The following is a 20,731-nucleotide window of genomic DNA, read 5'->3' as shown; positions in this document are numbered from 1 at the left end:
GCAAAGGTGGAGGTGGGGAGAGTGAGGCTGGAGGTGAGGAGGAAGTTCCTGAGCAGGAGAGTGGTGAGAGGCTGGACTGGGTTGCCCAGGGAGGTGGTTGAGGCCCCATGGCTGGAGGTGTTTGAGGCCAGGCTGGCTGAGGCTGTGTGCAGCCTGCTCTAGGGTAGGGTGTCCCTGGGCATGGCAGGGGAGGTGGCACTGGCTGCTCCTTGTGGTCCCTTCCATCCCTGACTGATTCTGTGATTGCAGATGGGGTCCCAACAGAGCAGAGTGGCAGAATCCCCTCCCTCCACACTGCTTTGGGTGCACCCCTGGGCACAGCTGTGGGCTCTGAGCACATCAACGATCTCCATCAGAACCCTCTGGCATAACCAGCAAAGGGCAGAGCCCTGCCAGACTCAGCCTAGCAAGACCCTCAGTGACCATCCAACGACTCAAGAGAATCCAGAGCTGGCTGCCAGCAGCACTGTGAGAGCTGCAGGAGAAGCCCCAAGGGCTCAGGGCGAGCAAGGGGCACTGCGGTGCCGGCGCTGGCACAGCAGCCCCGCATCAGCAGCAGCCCCGGGGAGCAGCCACAGCTGCCTCACCGCACGGGGGGGTTAAGCCAAACCCCCCGAGTCCCCCAGGGCTGAATTAAAGCTGCATGAGGTCTCTGTCCTGAGTGCCACCAACGCAGAGCGGGGCGAGGCAGCGCCCGAGCGAACCCAGCAGCCGCTCGCTGCCAGGCCAGCGACCTCCGCTGGGCGCAGCTGGCAAAGGGGGCAGCTTTGTGCCTGGGGACCAAGAAGAGGCGGCAGGACCCCAGCGAGGACAGGCAGGCGGCTCAGAGCCCTGCCGGCGGCTCCTGTGAGCGCTGCGCAGGGGCTGCTGCAGGGCAGGCGGGCAGAGAAGCGGCTGGGCAGGCAGCGCCGCGGAGCGCTCCGCAGCATCCCACGCGTAGCTCCCCGCAGCATCCCACGCGTAGCTCCCCGCAGCATCCCACGCGTAGCTCCCCGCAGCGTCCCACGCGTAGCTCCCCGCAGCGTCCCACGCGTAGCTCCCCGCAGCATCCCACGCGTAGCTCCCCGCAGCATCCCACTCGTAGCGCTCCGCAGCATCCCACGCGTAGCTCCCCGCAGCATCCCACGCGTAGCTCCCCGCAGCGTCCCACGCGTAGCTCCCCGCAGCGTCCCACGCGTAGCTCCCCGCAGCATCCCACGCGTAGCTCCCCGCAGCATCCCACGCGTAGCGCTCCGCAGCATCCCACGCGTAGCTCCCCGCAGCACACATCACCCCCGGCCGCACGGCCGAGAGAGAGCAGAAGCCATGGGGGCAGCCGAGCGGCCCTGCCTGGGCTCCTCCCGCACACAGCATCTCGTATCCTTCGGCTACTGCCTCCCTCTAGCGCGCCTGAGCCCCAGCCTGCCCCGGCTCCGGCTGGGACCAAGGGCTGGAGCCCTGTGCAGGAGCAGGGGCTCGACCTTGGCGCTGATGGATCAGCTCCCCACCCACGCCGCTGCTTTTGTGGCCTCCACCACCGACCTCAGCAGATGCTCAGAGCAGGAGGGAGTTCTGAGTGACCAAAGCAGGGAGCTAAAGCCTCCCAAATCTGAGAGACAGCTGCCAGCAGCTGCAGTGGAAGGGCTGGAGAGGACAGAGAGATGGAACAGCTTCCATCCCCCTTCCCCCTGCTCCTAGAGCACCTCCCTAACACCTCCCTTCACTGAGAGCATTAGAGTTTGCTCAACTGAGTTTCTGAGGGGGTCTTCCCACAGCTACCTTTTAGCTTCTCTGTGCCAGGGCTGGGGGGAATGGAGCAAAGCTGGAGGTGGGGAGAGTGAGGCTGGAGGTAAGGAGGAAGTTGTTGAGCAGAAGAGTGGTGAGAGGCTGGACTGGGCTGCCCAGGGAGGTGGTTGAGGCCCCATGGCTGGAGGTGTTTGAGGCCAGGCTGGCTGAGGCTGTGTGCAGCCTGCTCTAGGGTAGGGTGTCCCTGGGCATGGCAGGGGGGTTGGAACTGGCTGCTCCTTGTGGTCCCTTCCAGCCCTGACTGATTGTAGGATTTCCTAAAGCAAAATAAACCCCTGCACTTCCAAAACAAAAGGTCTCACCCTCTCCTGGAAGGATTCCTGCCAAGAGAGAAAGGGAATGGCACTGCAGGTATCTCTCCTTTAAAACCAAACACTGCAGCACTTCACCCCTGCTCAGCAACTTAGAATCATAGAAACAACAAGGTTGGAAGAGATCTCCAAGCTCAGCCAGCCCAACCTAGCACCCAGCCCTGCCCAACCAACCAGACCATGGCACTAAGTGCCCCAGCCAGGCTTGGCTTCAACACCTCCAGCCACACAGACTCCACCACCTCCCTGGGCAGCCCATTCCAATGCCAATCACTCTCTCTGACAACAACTTCCTAACAACATCCAGCCTAGACCTGCCCTGGCACAGCTCCAGACTGTGTCCCCTTCTTCTGTTGCTGCTTGCCTGGCAGCAGAGCCCAACCCCACCTGGCTACAGCCTCCCTGCAGGGGGTTAACAGAAAATGCAGAGCCTAGAGACATGGCCAGCTTTCCACTCCATGTTCATCCTGCCTTTGCTCCTCCAAAGGCTCTTCAGGCACTGCTGTCCCTTCCAGCTGCATTTGTTTCTTGAACAGCATTTGCAAAGCCATCTTTGTGAGCAAAGAGGGGCATCATTTCACCTGGAGAGCCCAGTTCCCAGTGGGGCATCACCTGTGCCAAGCTCCAGCTGAGCTGTTGGAGAGGACAGCAAGCTGCTCTCAACCTGCTCTGCCTCCAGGGCACCACAGAGGGAACAGACACAGGTCAGTCAACACTGCTCCCCCTGGTAGCTGTGACCCCTCTCTCACCTACCACCAGTCTTCCCAGCAGCTTTCAAAGCAACTGCCCCACCCGAGCGCAGGGAAAGAGGCTCACGATGGAGGGAACTGACAGCTGCCCCTCTCTGCCTGCTCTCCCACCAGCAGCGAGCATGGCACGACACACAGGAAGGCTCTGAGCAGCCCTAGCCTGGGTACAGACACATGCTGGGAGAATCCCATGGGAAGGGCACAGCTCAGCTCAGCATGGATGGAGCAATGTGTGCCGTGTAGATGGTAGGGAAGATAAATGGAAGTGTGAATGGGAGGAGTGGGGGTGTAGGTCTGGTGTAATTAACCAGTGTAATTAGCATGCCTGGTAGGAAAGGCTGTGAGCTGGGGACTGTCTGCAGATTGCTGTGTGAATGGAACTGGAAGTGTATGTAAGAAAATCAGCTGTGCAAATAAATGTCTTCACGGGGGGGAGGGTGAAGTAGCCAGGAGCAGGAAAGCCTTCTGAAGCCCATGCCTGACACTGCCCCAGCCAACTGCTGCAGAATTGTTACCTTGTGAGTCCAAGGAGAACAGTGAACAGCCCCTGTGGAGACTCCTGCTGTCCACTGTCCATTGGAGAGGAGGGAAAAACCACACAGCAAAGCCCTCCAGGCATGGAGGGACCAAAGGAGATTACCTTAGGGGAAGGTTGAGCTTCCACTCAGCTGCACACCAGGAAGCAAATTGGATAGTGTAAGTCCAGGTCTCCTTTCCCACAGCCAGCAGCTGCCTCCAGGACCATGTATTTTACTAAGAGATCAGCAAAGAAGAGTTGCTTTCCAGCTGGGGTAATCATGAGGACTCTCCAGATGGGCAGGACTGCAATCAGAACACAACAACCACAGCCCAAACTACCAGAATTGAAGTTGACAATCAGAGAACCAAGCAGGCTGGAAGAGACCTCCAAGATCATCCAGCCCAACCTAGCACCCAGCCCTGGCCAAGCAACCAGACCATGGCACTAAGTGCCCCAGCCAGGCTTGGCTTCAACACCTCCAGCCACAGAGACTCCACCACCTCCCTGGGCAGCCCCTGCCAGCCTCTCACCACTCTCCTGCTCAACAACTTCCTCCCCACCTCCAGCTTTGCTCCATTCCCCCCACTCCTGGCACTCCCTCACACCCTCAAAAGTCCCTCCCCAGCTTTTTTAGAGGCCCTTTCAGATCCTGGAAGGTCACAAGAAGGTCCCCTGGGAGCCTCCTCTGCTCCAGCCTGCACAGCCCCAACTCTTTCAGTCTGTGCTCACAGCAGAGCTGCTGCAGCCTCTCGGCATCCTCCTGGCCCTGCTCTGGACACTCTCCAGTATCTCCACAGCCCTCTTGTCCCAGGGGCTCCAGAACTGGATGCAGGACTCCAGGTGGGGTCTCAGCAGAGCACAGCAGAGGAGGAGAATCCCCTCCCTGGCCCTGCTGGCCACACTGCTGCTGCTGCAGCCCAGGCTCTGCTTGGCTTTCTGGGCTGCAAGTGCACACTGCTGGCTCCTGCTGAGCTTCTCCTCCAGCACCACCCCCAAGTCCCTCTCCTCAGGGCTGCTCTCCAGCCACTCACTGCCCAGCCTGCATTGGTGCTTGGCATTGCCTCCACCCAGCTGCAGGACCTTGCACTTGCTCTTGTTGAACCTCCTGAGCTCGGCTTGTGCCCACCTCTGCAGCCTGTCCAGGTGACTCTGGATGGATCCTGCCCTCCAGCCTGGCTGCTGCACCACACAGCTTGGTGTGGGCAGCAAACTTGCTGAGGCTGCACTCAGTGCCTCTGTCCATGGCACCCACAAAGATGTTGAGTACAGAATCACAGAATCAGTCAGGGTTTTTTCATAGAATCAAGCAGGTTGGAAGAGACCTCCAAGATCATCCAGTCCAACCTAGCACCCAACCCTATCCAGTCAACCAGACCATGAAAGTTAGAAAGGCCCACAGGGATCATCCAGTTCCTCAACTCCCACCCACTGCCCCTTAAGTCCAAGCACACAAAGCTCAGCCTGATGCTGCTTTGAGGAGGCAGATGTGGGAATCTCACCTGAGTCATCCACGCTCAGTTAAAAGAAGAGAGCAGAAAGCCCTTGAATAACAGCATCCCTTTATTTGCTGACACCATTACAAAAACTGATTACATTAGCAACCAAAAACAAAAGAAAAGAAAACAAAAGGAGTGTTTACTTGAGGTTGAAGTCAGAGGCAGCTAATGCCAAAGATGTCATGAAGTAGAACAGTGTACAACATCAGTATTAAAATGTTATAGCCCATTGGTGAAGAACCTGAACCACGTTGGAGGTTTCTGAACAAGTTTTACTGAGCAAAACCAAAGATTAGGAGTTTACTGTCTCTGCAGGAATGTAAAGGTCTAATTATCCAAATAGGTTTGGGTTTATTACAAAACTAAACTCTGGAGGTGTCTACAGAGTTGGGTTTGGTTGGGGTTGGTTTTTTTTTCCTTCTTTAAATCAGTAGTCTAACAAGGATTAGAAAAGACAAAACTCTGTTCAGTGTTTCTGACGAAGTAGAAAGGGTGGAGACATAAATAAGGCTTTAATTTGGCAAAATATAATACAATGCCTTCTGCCATCCTCAAATGAACCATCCCCCTGTGACTTCACTCTGCAAGGGAAACACAAAAACCACCGTCAGCCAAGCAGTGTTCAGGCAGCTCAGCCCAGCCACTTCATCAGAGAATCAACCAGGCTGGAAGAGACCTCCAAGCCCACCCAGCCCAACCTAGCACCCAGCCCTGCCCAATCAACCAGACCATGGCACTAAGTGCCCCATAGAATCAACCAGGTTGGAAGGGAGCTCCAAGTTCAACCAGCCCAACCTAGCACCCAGCCCTGGCCAAGCAACCAGACCATGGCACTAAGTGTCCCATCCAGGCTTGGCTTCAACTCCTCCAGGCACAGAGACTCCACCACCTCCCTGGGCAGCCCATTCCAATGCCAATCACTCTCTCTGCCAACAACTTCCTCCTAACATCCAGTCTAGACCTGGATAGGGTTGGGTGATAGGTTGGTCTGGGTGACCAAGCTTTTCCTTTCCTTCAAATAACAACCAGCAGTGCTTTTGCTTGACCCCATGCTGGAGTCTGGTGCTTGGTGCCTGGCTGTGACCTGTGGCAGTTGTCACCCATAGAATCAACCAGGTTGGAAGAGAGCTCCAAGCTCAGCCAGCACAACCTAGCACCCAGCCCTGGCCAAGCAACCAGACCATGGCACTAAGTGCCCCAGCCAGGCTTGGCTTCAACACCTCCAGCCACACAGACTCCACCACCTCCCTGGGCAGCCCATTCCAATGCCAATCACTCTCTCTGACAACAACTTCCTAACAACACCCAGCCTAGACCTGCCCTGGCACAACTCCAGGTTGTGTCCCCTTCTTCTGGTGCTGGCTGCCTGGCAGCAGAGCCAAACCCCACCTGGCTACAGCCTCCCTGCAGGTGTCCCACAGTGCAGCCTAGGGGAACACATCACATTGGTGGAGGCTGAGCTGGAAAGAGTCTCCCAGAGCAGAGGCCAAGGTGCCAGCAGAAGCTCTCTCCCATGTGCACCAAGACAGTGCTACAAGCCCTGCTCACTCCACTCTAAGCACCCTGTTACCAGCCCTGAAGACCAGCTCTGCTGCCCCTGCTGGAGGCAGGGGCAAAACCCAAGTACCTCAACTGACAAAAAAAAGCAGGGCCCCATCCTCAGCAGAGAGATGCAAGGGCCTTCTGACACTTCTTGCAGCAGCCTGCTCAGTGCCAAGGCTTTGCTGCCTCCCAAAGCACCCTCCCTTCAGACCAGGCTGACCAGCTCACATCCAGCAGAGACTCCCAAGCTGCCCCAGCTTCCTGGGAAAGTTCAGTGTCTCCAGTTTTAATCAACCTTTACCTAACTTTGGCTTATTTAAGGAGCCTACCAGCACGATGCAGCCAACCACAAAGGCTCAGGGTTTCCCAGCTGGCTATTAAAAGAAAAGCCTTGTTCTTGTGTGTATAATTGGATGAAGAGTTCCCACCAGAGCAGTGCTTTAGAGGCAGCCATGGCTGTTCAGCTGGTGAAAGCCCAGAGGGTAACTGCACATCCTCCAGCCCAAAGCCATCAGAGTATGAGAGCAGAGATTTTTGCTCATGTGGCTGGGACAAAGGAAACGAGGCACAGGGAGAGCAGAACTCTGGGGAAACTGCTGTGTGAAGCAGCAGGCAGTGGCAGGGAGGGATAAAGAGCCACATGCCTTGAGAGAAACCTGGGTGTGTGAGACCAGTTCCAGCTAACTCAAGCATGGATCCAGTGAGGAACAAATCCTGTGCCTACTCCAAGGGTTTGCTCAATTCCACACAGCAGGGCTCTGATTTTGACAAGCAGCTTGTTCAATCTGAAAAGGGTCACAGAACCACTTGGGTTGGAACAGACCTTTAGAGGTCATCTAGACTAACCCACCTGCAGTCAGCAGGGACATCTGCAATTACAGCAGGTGGCTGAGAACCCAACCTGACCTGGAATGGCTCTGGCATCTATCACCCCTCCAGGCAACCTCAGCCACTGCTTTACCATCCTCAGTGTAAAAAACCCTTCTGCCTTCCACCTAGTCTGAGTCTTCTCTCTTCCACTTTAAAACCATCACTCCTTGCCCTGTCACAGCAGATCCTGCTAGAAGATTGTGCTCCTCTTTCTGACAGGCCCCTTTTAACTGCTCCAAGACTGCAAAAGGGTCCCACCCTCAGAGGCCAGAATCCTTCCTGACAGCCACCCACCAGCTCAACCAGATGGCTACCAAGCAGACCTACCTACTAGCTGGTAGTGTTCTCTTCCCTTTGACAGCATTTGGCTTACAGACACGAGCAGCTTCTTGAGGTGACCTACATCCTGGTTAAGAGTCACTGCCACATTTAGTCTTTTATCAGTCAATTCCTGGAAGAAGAGAGGGGGGAGGGAGGAAAAATCATTAAAAACTCATTTAGAATCTAATTACCAAGCAAGCCTAGAAAGAGCCTCTGTACAAAATTACAGCTCCTGCTGCAGATGGGAACAATTCCTGTAAGGCAGAGGGTTATGGCCACACTGGAAAGAGAACATGGTTCAAAGTCAAGAAGATGTTTCCTGTTCCAGGAAATTACCTGAGTGCACCAAATGCTGGTGAGAGCATCACTGACCTCCAGCTCCCACCCTCCCTGCCCTGCACTCCACTCACTTGCTGGTTCCAGGAATTGTGCCTGGACCCACAACTGATCCAGCCTCAGAAGTAACTATCCCACAGCTTGGTAGGGCCACTGGGCCACCTACTGACAGAGCTGAGGCTGTGCAGGCTGGAGGTGACCTTGTGGCCTTTCAGGATCTGAAGGGGGCTCCAAAAAAGCTGGGGAGGGACTTTTGAGGCTGTGAGGGAGTGCCAGGAGTGGGGGAATGGAGCAAAGCTGGAGGTGGGGAGAGTGAGGCTGGAGGTGAGGAGGAAGTTGTTGAGCAGGAGAGTGGTGAGAGGCTGGAATGGGTTGCCCAGGGAGGTGGTTGAGGCCCCATGGCTGGAGGTGTTTGAGGCCAGGCTGGCTGAGGCTGTGTGCAGCCTGCTCTAGGGTAGGGTGTCCCTGGGCATGGCAGGGGGGTTGGAACTGGCTGCTCTTTGTGGTGCCTTCCAACCCTGACTGCTTCTGTGATTGTATGAACCCCCCAGGAGGTTCCTAGAGAGGCTGCTAAGCACACAGTGAGCCCAGCAGGAGGATGACTTCTGACCCCTGCAGCTGTACCAACACAGCTGCTGGAGCACCGAGGATTCGGTCCCGGTAAGGGGCTGTGGGGAAGGTGTCCTCAGGAAGGCTTTCCTCTGTTGTTGTGTTTAAGGATTCTAATGGTCTATTAATAGGGAAGTGTCACAACTCAGAATGGACTCTTCCTTCCCTGCCCTCCTCCCCAGAGCTGGGCTCACTGAGCTAACAGCTAAACAATCCTTGTTTCATGTTCCTTATTGATCAGCTGCTCCAGAGACAAAGAGCTCCACCTCTGACACATACATTACTGCTCCTTACTCAGCTGATTATACAGATGGGGAGATCAGCTGCAGAAGAGCTTTCCCTTCCAAATTAGCAGCTGAAAACAAGCAACTCTCCCTGGGTGTCAGCAGTGCAGAAGAATCTTCTTCCCCAGCCGGGGAGTCCACCAGCACTCAGCATCACCACCGCCGCCCCGAGCGAGAGCAGTTTTACTGCGAGGCAGTGAGTGATGCATGATGCTGCTGCCAGTCTCCCCCTGGAGCTCTGGGGAAGTGAGAGGGAGTGCAGAGAGGGCACTCTGCTGGCTCCCACTCGGCTGGCAACGGCGCCAGGCTCGCAGCAGCACAGAGCCAGCAGCAAATCAAACTCAACCACCTGAGCCCTGTGGGAACTGTGCCAGGCTCAGGCGAGGGAACAGAGCCACAGGCGGCAAAGCTCTGACCTGCAGTGCAGCTGGCCAAGGTTGGGCCACTGAGAGTCACAGAAGCAGTCAGGGCTGGAAGGGACCACGAGGAGCAGCCAGTTCCAACCCCCCTGCCATGCCCAGGGACACCCTACCCTAGAGCAGGCTGCACACAGCCTCAGCCAGCCTGGCCTCAAACACCTCCAGCCATGGGGCCTCAACCACCTCCCTGGGCAACCCATTCCAGCCTCTCACCACTCTCCTGCTCAACAACTTCCTCCTCACCTCCAGCCTCACTCTTCCCACCTCCAGCTTTGCTCCATTCCCCCCAGGCCTGGCACTTCCTCACAGCCTAAAAGTCCCTCCTCAGCTTTTTTGTAGCTTGGAGGTCTCTTCCAACCTGCTTGATTCTATGATTCTATGATTCTCACACAAGCCTGAAAATAAGTTTACTGCTTAAAGCAAGCTGCTGAATATAAATGACTTCCTTAAAGTATATAAAAGGCACCCTTCAGCCATCATCTAGTCCAGAAGTGCCGAGGGAGCTGATCATAAAAAACCAAACAGCCTATTTATAAATAGAAAGAGAGGCTCAAGAAAACACACAGAGTGTGGCTGAGGGTTTGTGCAAGCATCATTTGGCAGCTTTGTGGGCTGCTTCCAGTACCCAGAAGGAACAAATAAGCTCGTTTTTGAGCATGTGTTTTCAGGTCCTTGGGTAAAAAAAAATAAGGAGAGGGGAAAAAAAAAGCACTGTTGCTAGGTGGAAGTGGCTGCAAGAGTTTCTTTTTTAAGCTGAGAGCTATTTTAGGGTTTTAGGCTTCTGGGGAGACAGCTTCTCTTTTTTTTTTCCTCCCCCTAAGAGTGAGGGAAAAGGCAGGCAGCAAATGGGACTTGGGGAAGAAGATAAAGAGCATTCTAATTTCAGCCTCTGCCCATGGCTACCTGTCAAAAGCACTCTTTGGACAATTAGTGTATTTTTTTACTAATGAAGGCTTAATTACAGGTTTATTAGGGACTGTTTTTCCACACTCCTCCTCAGAATAGAGCTGTGAATACTCTGGAGGAAACCTGGTTAGGGTTCTGTAACATGACCACACAGCTGCAGAGGAGCAAGGCATGAGGCAGAGGTGCTAAGGCTAAAGCAATTAAATCAAATCACCATGCCTGGGCCACCACAGGTTACAGTTAATGACACCCAGCTCAGGAGGGCTCACCACTATCAGCAGCTCCAAAGTGGCACAGCTGAGGCCATTGCTGGTCTTAGACATCAGGAGGAAGTTCTCTGCAATCAGAGTGCTAAAACAATGGAACAGGTTGCCCAAGGATGTGGTTTGGTCCCCATGCCTGGAGACATTCAAGATCAGACTTGATGTGGCCCTGGGCAGCCTGATCAGGTTAGAAGTGTCCCTGCTGACTGCAGGGGGACTGAACAAGTAGGACAAGGGAGGTTATTCTTCCCCTGTACTCAGCACTGGTCAGGCCACACCTTGAGTACTGTGTCCAGTTCTGGGCTCCTCAATTCAAGAAAGATGTTGAGGTGCTGGAACATGTCCAGAGAAGGGCAACAAAGCTGCTGAGGGGCCTGGAGCACAAATCCTATGAGGAGAGGTTGAGGGAGCTGGGCCTGTTTAGCCTGGAGGAGGCTCAGGGGTGATCTTATTACTGTCTACAACTACCTGAAGGGACATTGTAGCCAGGTGGGGGGTGGCCTCTTCTCCCAGGCAACCAGCAATAGAACAAGGGGACACAGTCTCAAGTTGTGCCAGGGTAGGTATAGGCTGGATATTAGGAGGAATTGGAATGGGCTGCCCAGGGAGGTGGTGGAGGCACCGTCCCTGGGGGTCTTCAAGAAAAGACTGGATGAGGCACTTAGTGCCATGGTCTGGTTGATTGGTTAGGGCTGGGTGCTAGGTTGGACTGGATGATCTTGGAGGTCTCTTCCAACCTGCTTGATTCTATGATTCTAAGGTGACCTTTGAGGGTCCCTTTCAATCCAGTGCAATCTGTGATGCACTGCTTGGATAAACCACACAGGCACAGCTTGGCACTGGATTGAGGAGGACTTTCCTTCTCCAGCTTTCTGCAGGCAGGGATAGAGAGCACCCAGTGGTCACCCCGACAGGCTGGTCCCTCTGCCAGCAACACAGGGCAGGGCTCAGCAGACCTAGCAGCCATCCCAGGAAACCAGCTCCAAGGGCTGGCCCAGCTGCATGGCTGGCTTGGACCTGGTGAGCCCAGCAGGTCAGGGCCCATCTGCACTCACGACTGATGACTCTGGAGAGGCCACTTCATTGCTGCTAACAACTACAAAGGCAAAGGCTTCTCTACACTGCTCCTCAGAGGACTCCTGGCTTCCTCTGGCAGCTGATGAAGCAGCTAAAAGGAGCAGGCACAAACTGTTTGTCCTATCAGCAAATGCTCCTCTCCCTCTCCAGTGGCAGCATTCCTTCCTACTCCACCCAGCAGAAGAAACTGGGTAAGGAGTTTCACTGACACCATTTAGCTGTGTAAAATGTGCTGGGAAGGCATCTACTTTAGCCTTCCCCTACCCAACTGCCTGCTGGAAAGCTGCTCCCAAGCTGTTTGGAGGCTGGTGTGAAAGCTGTGAGAGACAGAGAAGCCCAAAGCCACAGCTTGCACAGGTGGTGTCTTTTCAGGGCCAACCCTTCAACACCCACCCCACCAGCAGCTCAGCAGGCATGAGAACAGGTCACCTTACTGTGAGATTGAACATGGCCAAGGGCAGGGTTCTGCACTTTGGCCACAACAACCCCAAGCAGCACTATAGGCTGGGGACTGAGTGGCTGAGAGCAGCCAGGAGGAAAGGGACCTGGGGGTACTGACAGACAGTAAGCTGAAGATGAGGCAGCAGTGTGCCCAGGTGGCCAAGAGAGCCAATGGCATCCTGGCCTGCATCAGGAACAGTGTGGCCAGTAGGACAAGGGAGGTTATTCTGCCCCTGTACTCAGCACTGCTCAGGCCACACCTTGAGTGCTGTGTCCAGTTCTGGGCCCCTCAATTCAAGAAAGATGTTGAGGTGCTGGAACATGTCCAGAGAAGGGCAACACAGCTGGTGAGGGGCCTGGAGCACAAATCCTATGAGGAGAGGCTGAGGGAGCTGGGCCTGTTTAGCCTGGAGAAGAGGAGGCTCAGGGCTGATCTTATTACTGTCTACAACTACCTGAAGGGGCATTGTAGCCAGGTGGGGGTGGCCTCTTCTCCCAGGCAACCAGCAATAGAACAAGGGGACACAGTCTCAAGTTGTGCCAGGGTAGGTCTAGGCTGGATGTTAGGAAGAAGTTCTTCACAGAGAGAGTGATTGGCATTGGAATGGGCTGCCCAGGGAGGTGGTGGAGGCACCGTCCCTGGGGGTCTTCAAGCAAAGCCTGGCTGAGGCACTTAGTGCCATGGTCTGGTTGATTGGATGGGGCTGGGTGCTAGGTTGGACTGGATGAGCTTGGAGGTCTCTTCCAACCTGGTTGGTTCTATGATTTCTACTGAGCCCACCCAGCTCCAGATCCTGTGACTGCAGTGCCAGCACCCACCCACAGCACGAGGCAGTGCTCCAGCCTGCTGCTTACTGAAGCTCAGCCTGGCCAGACTTCACTGCTGGACACATCACAGAATCAGTCAGGGCTGGAAGGGAGCACAAGGAGCAGCCAGCCCCAACCCCCCTGCCATGCCCAGGGACACCCTACCCTAGAGCAGGCTGCACACAGCCTCAGCCAGCCTGGCCTCAAACACCTCCAGCCATGGGGCCTCAACCACCTGATGGCCACAGAGGCTGCAGGAAGCAGCTCCCGTCCTGGCCCTCTGCTGGAGCTCCTTCCGAGGCTGCAGCCCGCCCCAGGCACGCCCTGCCCCGGGCCGGCTGGGGGCAGGCACTCACCGGCTCCGTGCAAACATCGCTGTTCTCAATGACGTTGGCATCTCCAACGACTTTGCCAATTTCTCTCTCCAGAGATGCCAAAGACTCCTGGGCCTGTAAGGAGAGGACAAAGGGAAGGCAGGAGCGTTAGCAGCGGCTGAGAAGTGAGTCCCCCACCCCTCGAAGCGCAGCAGAGACACAGCAGAGGAGCGCTGGGGAGGAACTGTGTTTTGTGCCAGCTTTGCTCAGGGGCCAGCACAGGTGCCCAGATGGACATGTCTCCTTCCAGCCAGCATGCTACACCTCAGCCTGCTGCACTGCACTGGAGAGCCATTCTGCAGGGAAGCTGAGGCAGTCTCCTGTCAAGCCAGGGGGTAAAAGGTGTGCAGCACCACTTTGTATTGTGCCAGAGCAGCGACGCAGGCAGGGCTCCAAAAGCCTGATCACAGCTCTGCACTTAGAGAGAACAGCTCATGGACACCAGCACAGCACACCTCACATGGCAACACCCAACATACCCACCATGAGCAAAAGGTTTGGGACTCCTTATTACAGCAGGTCTCCTTCAGCTCCTCACCTCCTGCCAGTGGTCTTGTGGTTATCTGTCCCCGGCCCAGAAGCAAGACTTGTCCTACCAACAGCTCTCCCACTCCAGTCATAGAATCACTGAGTCAGTCAGGGTTGGGAGGGACCACAAGGAGCAGCCACTTCCAACCCCCCTGCCATGCCCAGGGACACCCTACCCTAGAGCAGGCTGCACACAGCCTCAGCCAGCCTGGCCTCAAACACCTCCAGCCATGGGGCCTCAACCACCTCTCTGGGCAACCCAGTCCAGCCTCTCACCACTCTCCTGCTCAGCAACTTCCTCCTCACCTCCAGCCTCACTCTCCCCACCTCCAGCTTTGCTCCATTCCCCCCAGTCCTGGCACTCCCTCACAGCCTCAAAAGTCCCTCCCCAGCTTTTTTGTAGCCCCCTTCAGATCCTGGAAGGCCACAAGAAGGTCACCTGGGAGCCTCCTCTGCTCCAGCCTGCACAGCCCCAATTCTTTCAGTCTGTGCTCACAGCAGAGCTGCTGCAGCCTCTCAGCATCCTCCTGGCCCTGCTCTGGACACACTTCAAGCATCTCCACAGCCCTCTTGTCCCAGGGGCTCCAGAACTGGATGCAGGACTCAAGGTGGGGTCTCAGCAGAGCACAGCAGAGGGGGAGAATCCCCTCCCTGGCCCTGCTGGCCACACTTCTGCTGCTGCAGCCCAGGCTCTGCTTGGCTTTCTGGGCTGCAAGTGCACACTGCTGGCTCCTGCTGAGCTTCTCCTCCAGCAGCACCCCCAAGTCCCTCTCCTCAGGGCTGCTCTCCAGCCACTCACTGCCCAGCCTGCATTTGTGCTTGGTATTGACTCCACCCAGCTGCAGGACCTTGCCCTTGCTCTTGTTGACCCTCCTGAGCTTGGCTTGTGCCCACCTCTGCAGCCTGTGCAGTGCCTCTGGATGGATCCCTGCCCTCCAGCCTGGCTGCTGCACCACACAGCTTGGTGTGGGCAGCAAACTTGCTGAGGCTGCACTCAGTGCCTCTGTCCATGGCAGCCACAAAGATGTTGAACAAGACTGGTGCCAGGACTGACCCCTGAGGGACTCTGCTTGTCACTGCCTGCACTTGGCCATGGAGCCATTGGCAGCCACTCTCTGGGTGCAGCCATCAAGCCAGTTCTGTATCCATCCAGTGCTGCACCCCTCAAACCCCTGTGCCACCAGCTTGGAGAGCAGGATGTGGTGCTGGACAGTGCCAAAGGCTCTGCAGTCCTGCAAGAGTGCAGCTCCCTGTCCTCACTATGCATTTACTGGAGAAGGAAAAGGCTCTGCACAGTCTGGAGCCAGAGCTCAGCCACTCTGCAAGCTATTCTTGTCTCCATTTATCAATTCTCCTGTGAGAGGGCCGTTTCTGGGGGGACAGACAGCACTGAGACCTCTCACACTTAAACATTTCCCACTCCAATCCATCTTGCAGCAGCAGTCACTGAGGAAGAGCAGAGGGAACCCAACTGCTTGTCTCATCATGCTCGCAGAGAGCTTTGCAGTCTGTTGGGTTATAGGAGATCTGCAACCACTTGTAACTGCCATTTGAGCTTGGGCTTGAAAGGGCAGGGTGGGGGTGCAGGGCTGTGGGATGGGCTTTTGTTATGCTTCCCTTCTGTACATAAAGAGTCATTTGTTGGCCCCAAATCACCACTTGTTTGCTAGGGGCATAGAATTACCACAAACAAGAGACTCCTTCAAGAAGGGTAACTCATTCAACAGAGCTGTTAGCTGCATTTTCATTCTGGCTACAGGCTGCAGGTAACTTGCATGACCTCTTACACCCAGGGAGGGGAGAAGGAGGGAGGGGAGAAGGAGGGAGGGGAGAAGGAGGGAGGGGAGAAGGAGGGAGGGGAGAAGGAGGGAGGGGAGAAGGAGGGAGGGGAGAAGGAGGGAGGGGAGAAGGAGGGAGGGGAGAAGGAGGGAGGGGAGAAGGAGGGAGGGGAGAAGGAGGGAGGGGAGAAGGAGGGAGGGGAGAAGGAGGGAGGGGAGAAGGAGGGAGGGGAGAAGGAGGGAGGGGAGAAGGAGGGAGGGGAGAAGGAGGGAGGGGAGAAGGAGGGAGGGGAGAAGGAGGGAGGGGAGAAGGAGGGAGGGGAGAAGGAGGGAGGGGAGAAGGAGGGAGGGGAGAAGGAGGGAGGGGAGAAGGAGGGAGGGGAGAAGGAGGGAGGGGAGAAGGAGGGAGGGGAGAAGGAGGGAGGGGAGAAGGAGGGAGGGGAGAAGGAGGGAGGGGAGAAGGAGGGAGGGGAGAAGGAGGGAGGGGAGAAGGAGGGAGGGGAGAAGGAGGGAGGGGAGAAGGAGGGAGGGGAGAAGGAGGGATCACAAGGATCACCTAGTTCCAACCCCCCTGGCATAGGCAGGGACAACCTGTCCATATTGACAGGGATAGGTTGGACTGGATGACCTTGGAGATCTCTTCCAACCTGGCTGATTCCATCCTAGAGCAGGCTGGCCAGTTCCAGGCGTGTGGGGAGCCAGTACTAAAAGTAAAGCTCCCCAGGCAGGCAGGCAGTTCCCTCATGCTGCTCCAATCACATTCCCCAGCACTGCCCAACAGACCTTCAGGGTTTGATGCCATTTAAACCTGCAGCTGGTAAGGCTCTCTGCTTACCTTAGGCAAGTCACCAGCCACCTTCTGTCTCTCGTTCTGATCAACTTTGAGTTTGGATAGTGTTTCATTTAGCTGTGTTTTCAGCTGCAAAACAGTACCAAAGGCAATCAGTTTCCCCTCACACACCCAGAGGCACTTCAGCTGTCTGTCCCACGGATGAACCCAGGGCACACTGACTGCAGAGGCAGTGAGATCACTGGCAGCTACTGCACACACTGGATTAGTCAACACACATGATGAGGTTTACAAAGACAGCCAAGGAAGACAGACTCCATCTGTAAACATGAATGGAAAGAATGGAAACTACAGAAGAAAAGACACAGCTGGCATCAGCTTCATTACAAGTGGGGTCAACTTTGGAACTGTACTGCCAGTAGGAACAGTGAGTGATTGAATGGGTTGGTTTGGAAGGGACCTTTAAAGGTCACACAGTCCAACTTCCCTGCACTCACAGCAGGGAAACCTTCACCTAGAGCAGGCTTAGAGCCCCATCCAATCTGAGCTGGAATGAACCCAGGCATGGGGCATCTTCCACCTCTCTAGGCAACTGAGGTCAGGGTTTCATCATCCTCAGTGTAAAAAATGTCTTTCTTGCAACTAGTTTAAATCTCCCTCTTTTAGTTTAAAGCCATTGATTCTTGTCCTGTCACCACAGGCTTGGCTAAGGAGTCTGAATCCATCTTTCTTTCTTTCTGGAGACATTCAAGGTGAGGCTTGACAGGGCCCTGGGTGACCCTGTCTAGTGGGGATGTCCCTGCTGACAGCAGCGAGGGGCTGGACTAGATGATCTCTAGAGGTCCCTTCTGGCCTGGAACATTCTATGATCCTAACTCTTCAACTTCATTTCAGCTTACTTCAACTTAATTCACAACAGATACACAAAAAAGCAGACTGTCATCCTCCTAATTCAGTCACCCTACTGCTGAATAAACTACTCCTACTTGTCACCTTAAGAGAGCATCACTTACTACAAGCATGTGGACTTAACCAGTCTGTTAATGGCACACCAGGGCATGAATCACTGACAGGGGTGGGTTAAATGGTCAACTGCCTTTAAATGCAATCAAAAAGAAAACTATTTCAGTCAAGAGGGATCAGAGAATCAGGCAGGTTGGAAGAGAGCTCCAACATCATCCAGTCCAACCTAGCACCCAGCCCTGCCCAACCAACCAGACCATGGCACTAAGTGCCCCAGCCAGGCTTGGCTGCAACACCTCCAGCCACACAGACTCCACCACCTCCCTGGGCAGCCCATTCCAATGCCAATCACTCTCTCTGCCAGGAACTTCCTAACAACATCCAGCCTAGACCTCCCCTGCCACAACTCCAGACTCTGTCCCCTTCTTCTGGTGCTGCTTGCCTGGCAGCAGAGCCCAACCCCACCTGGCTACAGCCTCCCTGCAGGCAGCAATGAGCTCTGCCCTGAGCCAGCCCAGGATGCCATTGGGGGCACACCCTCAGCTCCCTCAGCCTCTCCTCACAGGGCTCTGCTCCAGGCCCCTCCCCAGCCTTGCTGCCCTTCTCCAAACACCTTCCAGCACCTCAACAGCTCTCTTGAATTCAGGAACTCAGAATTGCACTCAAGTGCAGCACTCAAGGTGTGGCCTGAGCAGTGCTGAGCACAGGGGCAGAAGAACCTCCCTTGTCCTGCTGCCCACACTGCTCCTGAGCCAGCCCAGGATGCCATTGGCTCTGCTGCCCACCTGGGCACTGCTGCCTCCGCTTCAGCTCCTCTCTCCCACCACACCCAGCTCCCTCTCTGCCTGGCTGCTCTCAGCCACTCTGGCCCCAGCCTGCAGCACTGCCTGGGGTTGTTGTGGCCAAAGTGCAGAACCCTGCCCTTGAACGAATACTTTGTACAGGCTGCCCTTACAGTGCAGCTTTCCCCAGGATATAAACACTGTTTTCAGGAAGATTTGGACTGCTCTCCAACACCAGATGCAGAAGCAGGCAGGGCACTCCAGGCTAGAGCCTCACACAGGAGTGCTAACAAGAAGCTCGAGTGCCAGTTCTGCTGGATTTGTGCCTCTCAAGTGCACTGTGTTAACATTCACTACTCCTCCTGTCAATCTTCCTGGGAGCCAGCAGGGGATTAAAGAGATAAACAATAGGCTACTCAGAGCCCTCAATCCTCACTTGATTCCAAACCTACCCATTATATTTGTCTCACCCTGGGAAGGTTTTCCCCCTTTGGAGCACCTGGACTGCTGATAGTTTTCTACATTGAGGAAGCACTGCTGAGCTCCTCTGAAGTTTCAGCTTCTCTCCTTGCTAATCTTATACATGAATGGGGAACATTTTCAAAACCCATCAGCTGTGTTCCTCAGCCTCCTGCAAAACCACCCTGGCAGACACTGGACATGGTTCCTGAGCCATCTGCATGAAGGTAGTTGTTTACCATCTCCTCACATTCCTACCATGGTACACAGCATCACCAGACCACAGGCGAGCTGCTCTTGCAGGGAAGCTCAGCTTCAGAAGCTTCTGTTGTTACAGAAACAACAGGTTGTTGCCTCATCTTCAAGAGGTTTCTGCTTCCTGATTTACTCTAGAATATGGATTCCATTTCCATTTCCCTCGTATTCAAACCAAGAGGCTCTGGTTGCTGAGGCAGGATGACAATCAATGCTGCACTGGAGTTGCCAGGCATAGAATCAAGTTACTTAGAATCATAGAATCAAGCAGGTTGGAAGAGAGCTCCAAGCTCAGCCAGCCCAACCTAGCACCCAGCCCTGGCCAAGCAACCAGACCATGGCACTAAGTGCCCCAGCCAGGCTTGGCTTCAACACCTCCAGCCACACAGACTCCACCACCTCCCTGGGCAGCCCATTCCAATGCCAATCACTCTCTCTGCCAACAACTTTCTAACAACATCCAGCCTAGACCTGCCCTGGCACAGCTTGAGACTCTGTCCCCTAACTCTTAGATTAAGCAGATTGTTACTGTGGTTGGTTTTGAAAATCCACTGTTTTAAGCCAGTTCCATGAGTGGCAGCACCCTGGTGAGGACCCTGCTCAGTCTGCAGTGACAGATGTGAGGACAAATACAACCTGCCCTGATTTGGGCTCAAAAGCACTGTTGAAATAGAGAGGAAGGATCTGACTGCTCCTGCAGCCTCAAACACGTCACTGCAACAAGCAAGGGGTGAAAGGGCTCCAAGTGGGAAAATCATGCATCTTTGGGTCTGTAGCTCTGGCCTTGGTTCATCCAACTCCTTCTTGAGAAAACCTTGCATGGGAGCATTAGTGGCTGCAGAGCATTTCTAGCCAAATGCTCTGTGACAGTGCATGCAGCAAGCCAGCACAGCTACTCAGCTGCCGCACGGCTGGATACTCTGAACTCATCTCACATTGGCTTTGGCCAATTCCAGTACATGCAGAGGAGGATGGAAAAGGCTCTGCACAGTCAGAGCACAGGTCTCACAACTGCATCCTCAAAAGCTCTGTTAAAAGCAACAAGGAGAGACTAATCTCCAAGTGAAAGCATGGAGAGCCTGACTTTTGTAGCTCTCAGGACAGCTATTTGCTGCTGTGCATGTTTATGCTGTACAACACTGATTCTCAAGAAGCTCCAGGAAGGAAAGCCTTACAGACTTTGAGAAAGTCTTCAGAACCAGGCATGCTATTGTTAGGAGCAGAGAAAGAGACAAATTGTAAAAGTCAGACTACATAAATGATTGCAATGGACAAAAATATCAAGCCGAAGAGGTTAGCAGAACAGAGAGGATTTGAAGTCAGTCTCCGCTCGATAAGGGCGCTGGGAGCCTGGTTTGTGCCCAGCAGAGAACAAGCTTCTTACCAAATTTAACTCTTCATTCTGTCTGACTGCTTCAGAATATGAATCATCAAGTTTTTTCTGCAATTCAGTCAAGAGATCTTTGAGCTGAAATGAAGTTTAGAGTTTTAGGATTTGTCTCCTTAGGATGCCCGCTTTTCTTCTGCTCAGTTAGTAGTGTGGTGCTCTACCCTAAAGTTAACAAGCACACCAACTCCTCAGCCACAGGGGCTAAAGCATTCAGATTAGTTTGCCAGCCAACTAGCCACCAAAAGAGCACTTCAGTCAAGGATGTTTACCTCTCTGACTTCTGACACGTAGGTAGATCGTTCTATTTCTGCTTTCTCTAGTTCACTTTCCAAGTGTTCCCTCTCCCTTTTCAGCTAGAAACAAAGAAGCAGAGTTAAAACAGATCCTTTCTTGCAGTACCATTCATTGATTTGTAATTAGCTATCAATTTCTAATCAGCTCTCCCACAGTTAAAACCCAGTGATTGCACAGCACAGACTTAAACTGTTACACATCAAACAGGTTAAAACAATTTAGCTCCAGCCTGTAAAGGAGCAACAAATTGCTCAGTCTCACAAGAGACTCCCCCATTAGGAAGGGCAGAGAAGCAACACACAGGACAACTTCCAGTATCCAGCTTCTCTGCTGCTTAAAAACACTGGCCCAAAGATCCAGTTGGAAGTGCAGCACATGGAGG

General features: G+C 54.5%; 1 protein-coding gene across 14 annotated transcripts in view; it reads right to left on the bottom strand.

Moving 5' to 3' along the window:
• Positions 1-4,907: 4,907 nt before the first annotated feature.
• KTN1 (kinectin 1) overlaps positions 4,908-20,731 on the bottom strand; it is a 118,824-nt gene continuing 103,000 nt past the window's right edge. For 8 of the 14 annotated variants that reach the window (XM_064147949.1, XM_064148262.1, XM_064148334.1 and 5 more), the window contains 6 exons: positions 20,325-20,408; positions 20,050-20,133; positions 16,252-16,335; positions 13,093-13,185; positions 7,601-7,724; positions 4,908-5,442 (listed from right to left, as the gene is read on the bottom strand). In XM_064147949.1, coding sequence (XP_064004019.1) covers positions 5,438-5,442; positions 7,601-7,724; positions 13,093-13,185; positions 16,252-16,335; positions 20,050-20,133; positions 20,325-20,408 — 474 coding nt within the window. In that variant the 3' untranslated portion in view covers positions 4,908-5,437. The remainder of the gene's footprint in view (positions 5,443-7,600; positions 7,725-13,092; positions 13,186-16,251; positions 16,336-20,049; positions 20,134-20,324; positions 20,409-20,731) is intronic. The other 6 variants (XM_064148299.1, XM_064148485.1, XM_064148645.1 and 3 more) reach the window with 2 other exon arrangements.

The sequence above is a fragment of the Pogoniulus pusillus genome, chromosome 1 (assembly GCF_015220805.1).
Source record: "Pogoniulus pusillus isolate bPogPus1 chromosome 1, bPogPus1.pri, whole genome shotgun sequence".
Classification (NCBI taxonomy): domain Eukaryota; kingdom Metazoa; phylum Chordata; class Aves; order Piciformes; family Lybiidae; genus Pogoniulus; species Pogoniulus pusillus.
The sequence above is the reverse complement of the archived record's forward strand: the minus strand, read 5'-3'. Positions and strand labels throughout refer to the sequence as shown.